Source organism: Boleophthalmus pectinirostris, unplaced genomic scaffold (assembly GCF_026225935.1).
Source record: "Boleophthalmus pectinirostris isolate CB_2022bp ecotype Guang Dong unplaced genomic scaffold, ASM2622593v1 HiC_scaffold_8, whole genome shotgun sequence".
NCBI lineage: Eukaryota > Metazoa > Chordata > Actinopteri > Gobiiformes > Gobiidae > Boleophthalmus > Boleophthalmus pectinirostris.
The window spans coordinates 20070602-20083738 of record NW_026571515.1 but is presented as its reverse complement, the minus strand read 5'-3'; the positions used below and the strand labels follow the sequence as shown (position 1 = coordinate 20083738).

At 39.3% G+C, this 13137-nt stretch overlaps 1 protein-coding gene across 6 annotated transcripts in view; it reads left to right on the top strand.

Annotated features, from left to right (window-relative positions):
* Positions 1-6637, top strand: part of LOC110157997 (potassium voltage-gated channel subfamily KQT member 2-like) — a 48822-nt gene extending 42185 nt beyond the window's left edge. For 2 of the 6 annotated variants that reach the window (XM_020922412.2, XM_055165993.1), the window contains 6 exons: positions 1228-1275; positions 1498-1515; positions 2507-2612; positions 3327-3458; positions 5259-5352; positions 5648-6637. In XM_020922412.2, coding sequence (XP_020778071.1) covers positions 1228-1275; positions 1498-1515; positions 2507-2612; positions 3327-3458; positions 5259-5352; positions 5648-6487 — 1238 coding nt within the window. In that variant the 3' untranslated portion in view covers positions 6488-6637. Of the gene's footprint in view, positions 1-1227; positions 1276-1497; positions 1516-2506; positions 2613-3326; positions 3459-4279; positions 4349-5258; positions 5353-5647 lie in introns of all 6 variants that reach the window. The other 4 variants (XM_055165991.1, XM_055165992.1, XM_055165989.1 and 1 more) reach the window with 4 other exon arrangements.
* Positions 6638-13137: the final 6500 nt, after the last annotated feature.

The window sequence follows — 13137 nt, the reverse complement described above, 5'->3', positions numbered from 1 at the left end:
TTTAATATAACAGCATACTAATCTGTTTAATTTGGACAAAGTGAGTGTGACGTCACCCATCGTGTTTGGGTCCAGTCAAATGACGATCACCAAGGCTAGTGATTACAGGGGCAAATTTGGAGCCATATTAGGTATAGGAATATAATCACGGAAAATATCCAAATTATAACCCCAGGATCATGTAGAGCAGGTTATTCCAAACATTTTAAGACATAAATGACGATTGCAATGCAGCAGCTACAGAGAGAGGGGTGAGGATATTCCAATATAAGTCAACTGAGGCCAGGGTCAGAAGGAGCCATGACGGTCTCCATGATCACTTCCTATTTGCAATTATGTTAGGTATGTCCATTCATATAGACAGTCTATGATTGTTATACAAATGTGTATAATGTGGACAATAATCTTGTGAGATTTTTTCACATTTTGCTTGGACAAATAAAAAATCTGTGCTAGAATGACAGCAGCAATATATTTAAAAATGTGAGGCAAACATTGTGAACTGAATTAATCTAATATTAATATTAATTAGTCTTCTCTCATTCTTGTGGATCTAATCGCATGTCTAATTCTCACTTATTGATACTTTGCAGCTGATGTCCTCAATATTCCCTGAGGGTGTGATGCTAACTGAAAGCACTGCTCTGTTAGAAGCTCTGTTATTCAAGTTAGACTTAATCTAACTCAATCTGAGCTTTATTTTAACACAATTTGACCATGACACGCTACCTATCATTAGTCACTCTCACCTTTTTGTTGAAAATCAAACACCTAAATAGGACCATGAATGCTTATAATGACCACAGACTCCTGAAAATGTCTTGTTTAAATCAATTTAGCATTTTTCTTCAGTTTTCAGTCTTTCAACGTTTTTATCTGTGTGTGCTAACGTGTGCATTGGGTCACCATGGAAACTGCTGAAAATGCAGCCAATAGAAAAGCATTGCAGACCACCCCCAACGTGATGTTACTGCAAATTATCAATAGTTGCGATGTACTCTCAAAGGTATTATGAATAGTATGACGATGAGAGGTTTTCATGTGTGTGTGGGTCAGTGCTGAAGGTGATGAGGCATTCTTTATGTGCACAAAGGCATCCATACATCACCAGGCAGTGTGTCATTGTGTCACTGTGTCCAGATCTGTATCTCTCTCTTTTTCTTTGCATTTGACCAAAGCCAGTTCTCATTAGTTGTCTTTCTTCCTCCGCTCCATGGCATGTTAAAGTGCTGGTTGAAATGCAGGATGAAGACTTTGGACTGAAGAGTTCACCAGGTTAGACCAGCCATAACATGACCTCTATATATTTACCTGTAATCATTTATAGTGTATTTTATTTTAGTAGCTTTAACAGAGGAGAGCACATTTTTTCAAACATGAACTATATTGCCTTTAGTGGAGTCCTCAGATGCCATGTTTGGAACTGATTTGTCATTCTCATCCAGCTAGCCCCCATAACAAATCTCTCCCATGTCTCTCCTCTCTCTTCTTTTGCAGCAATTGAAGGTTTAATAAGTAAGACATTGTTGGTTGGCTTCTTTGAGGGAAATGAAGTTAGAGCCAGCTGCATTGGTCTGGAACACATGCATGTGTGAAATCAGCCTAGATTTGTTCCCTTGACATGAACCCTACTTTAGTGTGTACAAATATATATATATAGTATTATTATTATTAGCATGTATAACATTGTACTGAGGTGGGTTGATTGGTTGTCAGTATTAACATGATTAAGACTGATTACTCCAATAACTATAGGCCTTAGATGGAAATCCTACTGGACACTGATTTATGGCAGCTCTGTACAAACTGTTCAAAATATTATTGCAAAACTGCAGCCTCCCAAGTAAACAAAATACTACTCATTGAAAAGTGAATTTTGATAATGTTGTATTTTAATGATAGTTATTACCTAAACAAATAGATATAATAGATTTAAGAGTTACATGTTTACATACAATTCGACATCAACATTTATTATACAGTGTAACCACCTCTGTAGACATTGGCATCATGAAACAGCCGAGGGCTGAGTAACAGTGGGTTCAAGTCAAGTGGTGACAAGAGAATCTTTGAAGACAAACTGACTACAGGATGCTTCACCTTGCATGGGGACATCTCACTTTCACGACTGAGGTCACAGATGTCCACTAATGAGCTTTTAACACTTTTGCCTGTTTATGCTTCCAAAACTGTAAACGAGTCTTCATGCTGGGCTAGTCCAAGGTAGCTCCTATGCTAGTATACCAGCTAATTGATACCAGGAAGGGAGTAATGTATTGGGTAAAGCTTGTTCCCATCAGCACTTTCCCTCAATTCTGCACTAAAGTCTCTCCTTTGTTCACTAACGCACATGAGCGGACCTGTTTTACTGGCTTGAAACCCACAGTAATTCAATTGTGCACCTTCCAGGCCAAAGGATATGAGATACTGAATGTGCTTTGCTTCTGCTCGTGCGCTGCAGTGAGACAGCGCTGTGCTTTTGGTGACTGTGCCCTTGTTCCTGCAGAGGCCAGTCTCCCGGGAGAAGACTTTGGGGATGATAAGAGCTGCCACTGTGAGTTCCTCACTCAGGAATTACCCCCCGGACTCAAGGTCACCATACGAGCAATCTGGTAAGGACAGCAGTGAAATATGAGGGCCCCTTAGTCAGCATGTCCAGAGAAAGAACGAGCCAGATACATTTTGTTGACAAAACACCACTTCATTGAAAAACATTTAGCAAAAGATTAAAAAAAGAAAAATTATACTTGCACTCACAAAAGAACAAAAATGACTTTCTCTGGTATTATACAGACCAATATAGCCAGATAAATCATAAACTAACATGTATGTATATAAAGAAACATTCACTTCATAATATTAATTGTGGGGGAAAAAAAAGTTAATATTTTAGAAAGAGTAGAATAGGAAGTTTAAAAACGTTTTGTATCCTACCTCTCTTGTGCCCCTCTTGGTCCAAGGTGTACTCATATCATTATCAATGATAACAACAGCATATGTTAAGGTACAATACAATATACTCTTGTATATTCAATTATACAATCATTCAGAGTCATGAAATTGTCAAAAACACTAACACTTCCCCATGCATAAGCATCTAAAATAAAATGTGTGTTCCTCTAGAACATGTTAAGCAAATTGGTTCATGTGAGTGGTGGTAGTTTTGGGGGCTGTAAGCGCCAACTGACTGCCTGGCTGTCAACCCAGTGCAACTGTGCAACAGAATGAGGAGTGAAGCGATGATGCATGATATTGTAAAGCAGCAATGAATGTTTGAAAAAACATGTAATGAACTAATGCGTCATTATTGTTGTTGTTGTGGTTAGTGTTATGAAGTTTCTAGTGTCCAAGCGAAGGTTCAAAGAGAGCCTGCGTCCATATGATGTGATGGATGTGATTGAGCAATACTCCGCTGGGCACCTGGACATGTTGTCCCGCATCAAGAACCTGCAGTCCAGGCAAGTGCACCATGTCCTCTTTCATATAACAATATTTACTGAACTGTTTCCTCTAATGTCCACAGAAAGATGTCTCTCTCTGAATGATAGTGCTGCTGATAGTAGTGACTTGTGCTGTGTCTGGATACACACATGCTGAGATCTGCCTGAGTCATCTGTGTGCCACATGTGTTGTATTCAGAGTTCTCTTTCAGACCAGTCACATTACTCCTAATGGAGAGGCTAAGTCACACCTGTAAAAAGACCTTGGTCCCATTTCTGGATTAATACACATGGTCAGCAGACAATATTGCTCTACTTAAAGGTCCTATATTACACAAAATTTATTCTTCTTAGTTTTAAACCACGTTAGCATGTTGTTAGCTCATCAAAAACATACCTGAGTTGTGTTTTGTTTCATTCACACACTTTTGAGTAAACTTTTATTATTAGTCTGTCTACATCTCCAAAGCTCAAAGCTGGACATTTGCCAAAGCAATGAAATGGGTCCCATTTGTTTTTTTGCTGGGATTGTGGCTTTGCCTTTCTATAGAAATTTAAACTTCACTTTCAGCTGGAATGTCTCACAGATCCATTTTAGTAGGTAGTGATAACACTGTTAATAATCACACATTTATAAATTCTTCTGCCCACACCTTCCACACTCTGACTCACTGTAGCTCTAACACAGTCTAAATATATTCCAGCAGTGGACTGTCACATGAACCTGTGTTTATGTCTTGTGTGTATGTGGAATATATTGACCTTGTTCCCATAGCTGTTGTGACTCCCCGTTGCTTCACATTACATTGCACTCATATCGTCTCTGTGTGCCTTGCCAGGATAGATATGATTGTGGGGCCCCCTCCCCCATCAACACCTCGCCATAAGAAGTCCACAGAAGGTCCTAGGTTAGGTCCCTAGACTGCACCTGTAGTCTCACTACTGAGCCTTATGTTACGTTCTCATTCTGGACCCCTTTTGAGTCTAGGCCACCTGACATATCTCACTGACACGTTGTATGGTATGAAATCAAATTTATGGTGCAAATGTATTTCTTCTTTACAGTTTTGTTTGAAGAAAATCATCATTAGGGCACACATATTTTTGTTGGGTTAAATTAGTTTAAATAATTGTCAATCATTTATTTTTCTTTGTGTAGCTCATCATATATTTACCATCTATCTATTTTCTAGATAGATTGATAATATATGCAGTATCTATCTACTGTTATCTATATCTTTCTTTTTTATTTATCCATCTATTTATCTATTTATTGTCTATCTATCTTTCTGTCTACCTGTCTATATATAGCTATCATCTATCTATGTTTTTCTTTCTCTGTATTTTACTTCTTACCACATCTGACAACACAATAGCTGCTAAAATGTGCCTCTATCACGTTTAGTGAGCCATGTCCTGTGGCGTCATTCAACAGGGGTCAGACAGTACTAGGTCTGCTCTCAAACAGACAGAGAGCTCCCCTAGTCTCAGGATGCAATGGAGATGAAGCATGACTAAAGCATGCCCAGTGTTGCATTTTGGCCCTAGACTCTTCTTCATACATCACTTGAGTGATTACTTCTCCTCACCATATGCATGTTTCATTCATATCCAAAATGACTGCCCAAGAAATGCTCCCAGCTCTATTCCAGTGATCCATCCGTCGTGTGTCCATCAGTAGCTTCTGACATCTCATCACTTATTTTGTGATGTCCATTTTTAAAAGTCACTCTAGAGTGTTGCCCCATCTTAGCCCTGTTTAGGAATCCTCATTGTCTGGCTTACTCTAAAATCATGCATTATTTTTCTGAATGGTAGAGTTGACCAGATTGTTGGTAAAGGGCCTAAGCCTGAAGCAGATACCGCCGAGGACCAGAGCATGATGGGACGTCTGGTCAAAGTGGAAAAACAGGTATCTTAAGCACAGTTGAACTTATCTGTATTGCACCTTTCACACTTCGAGACAGCCCATGTTTGTTTGATGTGAACTCCAGTTTACAAAAGTGTAACACAAGGTCCATGTTCTATTCAAAATTCTGGGAAAAGCAATATTGAAATATGTTTTCTGATAACCAGTCATCTCAGGAACACCACATGATAGACTAGAAGCTAAAGTTTGTCTTGTGCACATACAGTATAAAAATGTGAACTTCTATGAGATCCATGAAGCTGTCCATGGTTGTTATGTCTCTCACTTGTGCTTCCAGGTTGTGTGCATGGACCGGAAACTGGACTTTCTGGTGAATGTGTACATACAGCGGATGGGCATCCCACGCTCTGAGACTGAAGCCTTCTTCAACTCTAAGGAGTCGTACCCTGCTCCACCATACCACAGTCCTGACCACACCAAGGAGGAAAAGGAGGACAAAGAGGACATGGACATGGAGAGCCAGGGCCAGGTGAAGGAGGAGATGGAATTAAAGACTTACTCTGCAATGGAGGTCATGTGCTCTGACTGCTCTCTGGAGAAGAAGGACCCTCTGCTGGGACGCCCTGTGTCCCGCTCGGTGGGCACCCCTTCAGTGTGCAGTCGTCCCTCCACCTCATGGCAGCACCAGTTGCAACACCCCCTGAGCCAGCCGGCCTGGAACAGCAGTGTAGCCAACACGCCCTCCCCTGTGGCAGACCAGTCCCCTCCCCTGTTCCGCCTGCCCCCTCCCCCAGCCTCTGGACCAGGCAGCAGCCGGGACAGTGGCTCCCACAGCAGGAGGCGCCACAGGAGGCAGCAGTGCCAGCAGGATCCCACTGCTGCAGAGAGTGACACGTCCCTATCCATCCCTTCTGTGGACCATGAGGAACTGGAGCGCTCCTTCAGTGGCTTCAGCATCTCCCAGGCCAAGGAGGACTTTTTTGGACCATCATTCTTCACGGGCTCTCTGGGCGCAGTGGGGCCAGATGGCATGCCCGGACACTCCCTGTGTGCCAGAGTAAGGCCCTTCATCGCAGAGGGAGAGTCAGACACAGACTCTGACCTGTATGCTCCCTCCCCATTGTCCTTCACCGGGGAGGTGTCCTGTGGGGAGAGGGGGTGGCCCGGCCTGAAGTAGGTCCACTCTCATATGAGTGGACACGCTGTCTTCTGATTGTCTCTTAACATTCATGATAGATTGGTCACACTTGTTGGTGCCAAAGGCCAGAGCAGTCATATAAGTCTTTTGAGGGTGCTCTCTGTCGTCTACAAATAAGTTTGATCTGGAATAACCACAACATTATTTATAAAAAAAAAAAATCTTGGCATGCATGCCTGGCCAGTAGAAGGAGATGCAGAATTTAAGCAACATTACTTTCTAAAAGGGTCCAAAGATGTCTTCAAGGGTAATAAAATATTACATAAAACATCTTTGTAGTAAAAGAGATGTAGAATCTTTTTGCTGAATATGGATATTGTTTAAAAAGGAAAAAGAATCTGAAAATGTCATTCAATATAGAGACATTGACTTTTATGCAAATGACATTCTTTTCTACAAGCAGAGCCTCAGACATAGGCTAATATTGTCAGAGCATTTGTTCTAAATGACTGTTAAACTAATTTCTTAACTTACTCTCCCTTTAAAGATTTGCAGTGCGTGTTTTTTGCTTTTTAAGCTCTTAATCTTTTTGACATTAATTTTAGCCTTTGCAGCTGTACAATATCTAGTCAGATCTGAGTCAAGTTATTGTTCTGTGTCATTTGTGGGCTCCATTATTAGAACATGCAAAGCAATGTTTCACAGTTTTAAAAGGGAACATTCTCAACACTCAACATGTTTGAATTGGTTGCATTTTAAAATATCTATACTGTAAATTCCCTAGTTCAGTTGTCCCCTGATTTACTGTCTCTGTCTTGTAGGAGCTGAGACCTTAGGGACCAGGGGTCAGTGTGCTCTCATTCTCAAAAGGCTAGTTTTCCCTTTCTCTTGTGTGGATGGGGCGCGTAGTTCTTAAAATCAAAAATATACAAATACAGCTTTGTCAGTAAATATGAAGCATGTCAGCTTCATATATAATATACAAAATTCCCAGAGTCTTGCATGGCATGATCTTTATTTATTCACCACCTATGAAGAGAAAAGTAAAGGTCGCTGTTACCAGGTGCTTCTAAGACAATGGCTGCAGCCGTACATTTTTGTTCATGAAAAAATATGTTCTGAACTGCACACCAAATTTAACATGCAAATAGGGCATCATAAAGGTGTACTGTGTTAAATATTGTCCCCAGTTCAATCATCCACATGAGTCTCAAGTGAAGAGTTGTGCTGTTCTACTCATATACCCATATAGACTGATGGAGCAGCATCAGCAGCTTTCATTTTATTTTATGCAGATGTAAAGATTTCAATACAATAGGAACATTTTCATTCCTTTGACAATAAAGGTACCACTATAGATGTTCGTAAAAGGGTGAAACTGCAGTGTTGCAATTTAGGCACTAGATGGCAGCAAAAACGTACTGACTGGACATAATACTCAGTTGACAGGAGAAGTGAACTTGTGCTTTTATTCTCAGTTACACTTTGAAAGCATCTTAATAACCCACTCAACACATTTCAAGGTGGTGATGCGACAGTGCCTGTAGACGCTGCAAAAATAAAGCAACTTCTGCCACTGATTCACACAGTCCCACTAGTACACAGGTAACACATTTCACCCTGTCACCCACTGTCAGACGGTTCATTCAGAACGTTTTATTATTTTTTTCCCTAGCACAGCAGTCTATTGGCATGTTTTATATGAACGAGTCTGTCTGTGAGGTGTTTGACATCTTCATAGTTGCACTTTCTGTTCTTCCATAATAAAACTGTGTTCAACACCACACACAAAGTACTATGTGTATTACTTTGTTTTGTACTGTTTCAGGTGCAATGTATATCCTGTACCACTAGATGGCGATGCTTTGATTCAGTTCCAATTTCTTTAGAGATTTACTTTCACACCACTGCCACAAATATCTGGAACTGGAAAGAAGAAAGGGCTATAAGGTAAAATAAAAATAAACAAAATGAAAATAAATAAAAGACAACTTCTGAAATATTTAATTATGTGAAAATATTACCCAGGTTGACCAGGATAGAATTTGCTTGATTTCATCCTTCAGTATTTTTAACGAAAGTCTAATAGCATAAGAAAGAAATTCTTATGTTATGGAATTAGATTAACTTAAACCTATCTTTTATGAACTATCATAGCTACTGTGCCTACAGTATCCGACTTGTTCTCACAGTTTGGGTGCTGTCAATCAAACCCTGGCAATAATGAGAGCGAAGTGGTACGTCAGCACATGAGCTACGGTTTATAGCTAAGGGCTGACAGATTTTATTTAACAAGCCATTTAACTGCCACAGGCCTGGTCACTGAAACAATACTGAAACATTGCAGCAGTGCACAGTCAACCCAGGGTCAGCCAATTTGTTAAAAGTGACCAGGCTGGGAATACACTTGAGAGGAGGATACAAACAGAAATTGATTGGCTCATTAATAAACGTCAGATGAAAGCAACACAGCAGCTAAGGCTTATTTACTTTCAGCAGCACCTGGGGAATTAACCAACCAGAGCGAGACCACACAGGGAGAACAGCCACTCACAGGCGAGAATGGACTCATGATTGCAAAGGTACAAGCAGAAAGATTATTGATGCTGGAAAACTGCTTTTGTTTTCACTTACGTTTGTCCAGTTTAGTTTGAATATTTGCCTAGTTATCTGTAAGTGTGGTTTAATAGTTTGCTACCTTGAATAAAAACATAAACATAAACACAAAGTAAGTAGTTACACAAGTGTTTTTTTTTTTTTTAATTAGTTTGTTTTTGTTTTTTTGGCTGTTTTTTTTTATCCTGTTGTTGGGTTGCAGACTCAGGGTTTATTTAATTTTTTTAATGTGGCAGAAAATCTTCTAGAGGAAACACTTTGAGGGAATGAACCATTTCATCGCCAACTGAAACATCAGAGCGGAATAAAAAGGAGGCCTTTCCTGTTGCGTTCACCTGGCGTCCCCTGCAGGTTGATGTGGTGCAGCAGGACACAGAGGAGGGACACTTTTGGCTCTTCCACAGGATCTATCTGACCAGTCCTTCTGTTAAAATGCACTGAGACCTTTGACTGAGACACAAAAGGCGACTGAGAAGCAAATATTGGAGCAACAGCAACTGTATCTGCAAGTGTCTTTCTCTCTTTTTGTCTCTCTCTCAATGATTACATATGTCACAACAGAAAACAATGAATAGGTGAACATCCAAAATCCATAAATGTTTATTGTTTTGTTTGTGTTTTACATATTTGTATATGAATTACTCCGCTCTGATGTTTTGGTTGGTGATTAAATGGTTCATTCCCTCAGTTTTTAAGTGTTTCCTCTGGAAGGTCTTCTGCCACATAAAAAAATAAATAAACCCAGTTCAAATCATTCAACAACAACAACAACAACAACAGTTGACCAGCATCTGATAAAACAACAGCAGGAAAGTGTCAGGGGGGAAAACTTTTATTTAAGACCCAGGCCCACAGTCATGAATGTAAATTGTGATTCATGTTGTCTAGTACCATTTATAGAGTCATTAATCCAGACTCCGTGATCATTACAGACCAGTGCAGTGGTCTGCACTAAAGGGCTGGACACTGGAAGGTCACCTCAGTCTGCCCTTGGTGGACATCGATGCAGTTCTGTTTTTGTTAACACAATCAAATGTTTTCATGTGTACAACTAAAACTGATTTTGCTAATAATAACAGAATGGTATCAATAGAATTTAAACCAATAGTCCGTTTCGCTTATCTTGTTATTTTTACTCTAATACTATGATTGTGTTTTTTCCTCAATTTCACAAACCAAAACATTTTATGATACTTGTTTTTCTTTCTTTTTGTAATTGGATTTTTTAATTTTCATGTTCAGAACAAAATAACCCCAGAAGTACTTCAGTTCACCTGTGTTCACCTCATCTGATTTGGGAACGTGGATCTACAGTATTTGTCTTAGCATGCTAATCAACTTAAAGGGCGTATGTTGCATTAATTATTACAAATGGATGGAAAAGCCTTCTAATGTGGACACAGCTGTATTGTATTCCTGTCAGCATGCTCATTGGTGAAGCATGTCCGTGCACATGCCATTACCCAAAATGCACCAGGTCCATCCATCCCGGTGCTCTCCGACAGCTCTGGTAGCAGCATGTCACTAATGGAGTCATTGATTGTGTGAGCTTTTATCATTTATCACTGAGGTCAAAGTCTTACCTTTGTAACAACACTGTTCAAAGGTTTCTGTCATTTCTGAAGAGAGACAAGAGTCACATGAAGAGATATGTTACTAAATACAAAAATAAATTCTTCAGAATATTAAGGTTAATAATCGAGAGAGCGGACTCAGACGGTTTTGTCAGGATAGGCTGTATAAGACTTCTGGGATAATTGAAGGCGTGGTTGAGCTAAGCTGTGGTTGGCTGGAGAGGAGCAGGGGGAGGTCATATAGGTTCTATTCATGTTTATATCACAAACCAGGAAGATGTTTAGAAAGATGTGATTACAACTTCCAGTGTAGTTCCCGGTAATGGGCTCGCCTAACATGGATCTATTAAAACCGACTGTGATAAAACCCATTGAAGTAAATGTAATCAATGGTAAAATGAAAACTGTATACGTATGTGCTGTTTGGAATCATCTGGAATTTGGCGCCTCATCTCTTCTAATCGCATGTACCCAGTGCGCTCGGAGTTGTGCGTCAGTGGGGAAATGATGAAAACTGAGATATGACTGTTAACTGTTGATTAGCCGAACATAATGGAACACTACAATGACATTTAGATGAAGAAAACTCAACCTGGGAAGCTGTAATTGCATCTTTCCAGACGTATTCCTGGTTTGTGACGGAATCATGAATGGAGCCTATGTTTTTTTGGTTACTCACTCTCACCTAAACAGGACCATGAACACTTGTAGAGATCACATGCTCATGAAAACGTGTTGTTTCAATCAATTTTGTATTTTGTCTTTTTTCAGATGAACGTAAAACTTTTTTGACAGTGTTTGCTAATGTGTGCATGGTTGGATTTCATGCAGATATAGACTATTTTAAATGAAGCCCCTATGCCATGCCGGTGAATTTTTCATTCTTATAATATTCAATGAAGATCAGAGGATGAAAATTTGTAAAAGAACACAAGCTAAAATGTTATTCTGGCTAATGAAATGACAATATATAGCTACAATTGCCAGTGAGCAAAACATTACTACCAAGTTTAAGGAACTAATATGTATCTGTTGGTATGTAAATGTAAATTTTAATAATACGATGTTAATCTTACTCTTTTAAACTAAAAGTAGAAGGCATAAACATAAATAATCATTCAGTAATCAATAAAAACTTGTTCATATCTGGTATTAATCTTATCTGTCTAGCATGTATTCAACTACAGGTGTTATTATTGCTCAAAAATATCTTAAAAAACATACATTCTGTGAGTGGAGATTTTTAAGTTTATGGCCAAACTGTGGAACATTTCAGGCACATCTCCGTGGAGACAAGCAGGTGACGGACCCTCCGCCGAACAAGTTACACAGTGCACCTTTAAGATGAGCTATACTGAACTATAAACTGGCTATTGTTCTACGTAGGAAGCTTTAATTTGGACTGAAGCTAATTGACTGCTCCTGTTATCATTAATCACAGACAATCAAACAGACCTTTTTCCCTTTAGACTTTGCCACAGTAACAGTGTAGTACAGAGAGGATAGCAGCTCCGAGGCTCTGATGAATCGCCTGACTCCATTCATTACGCTGATTATCCACTTATTCAATAACACTAATCACATTCAACACATATAGCTGCAGCCTCAGAGGTGAACTGTTTACTGTGACTACTCTATTGAGCACGGTAATAATGACAAGAATACAGGCACTTGGAAAGAAGCAAAAAGAGTAAAGAGTGGAGAAGACAAAAATGAGAAAATAAGATGCAATCAAATAATATGTAGAAAGTTTTAAAGGTCCTATCTTAAGCAGAATTGACTCTTGTGAAATTTAAGTCATGTTATAATGCTGTTACCTCATCTAAACATGCCTGGGGTTGTGCTTTGTTTCATTCACAGATGTTTGAGAAAAGGCTTTTCTTTCTAAAACTCAAAATGCTCTGTTCCACCTTGCGATGTCGTGAAGTGGTAGTTTTCAGCTATCTTTTGCATTCATTTAAATGCAGATTGGTAGTTCCAGGTTTTAAATTATCCAAATGATTCTAGTGAAGGTGTATGGAATTTAAAAACCCAGTAGAGCACCTCCTGTATTACCACATGACATCAGAAGTGTTTTAATATGCAGTGTATCTGTGTTAAACATGTGTGAATGAAACAAAATTCCAGATATGTTGTTGTATGAGGAAACAACATTCTAGATCAGAAAATAGCAAAATATGGGCCCTTTAACATACGAAATAAGGAGTTGTTAAGTTTAGTCTTTAATTCCTCAAACTTCCTTCAAATTGCACATGGCAGTGGTCAAGATGTATTGCTTAGTCTATCTACCCCTTTTATCCTTTTGACTTTGATATAAAATGTATTTATCCAATAATAAAGAATGATAAATTGCAGCTATGATAGACCTACCTGAAACACACATATGATTTTCGTTGCCGTTTCAGAGTTCAGAGTCTGCATCATCTTGCCTTTTTCTTCAGGTCTCCTATAGAAACTGCTCTTGGCCCATAACCCTAAACTACTGTATTGTGCTTGTCT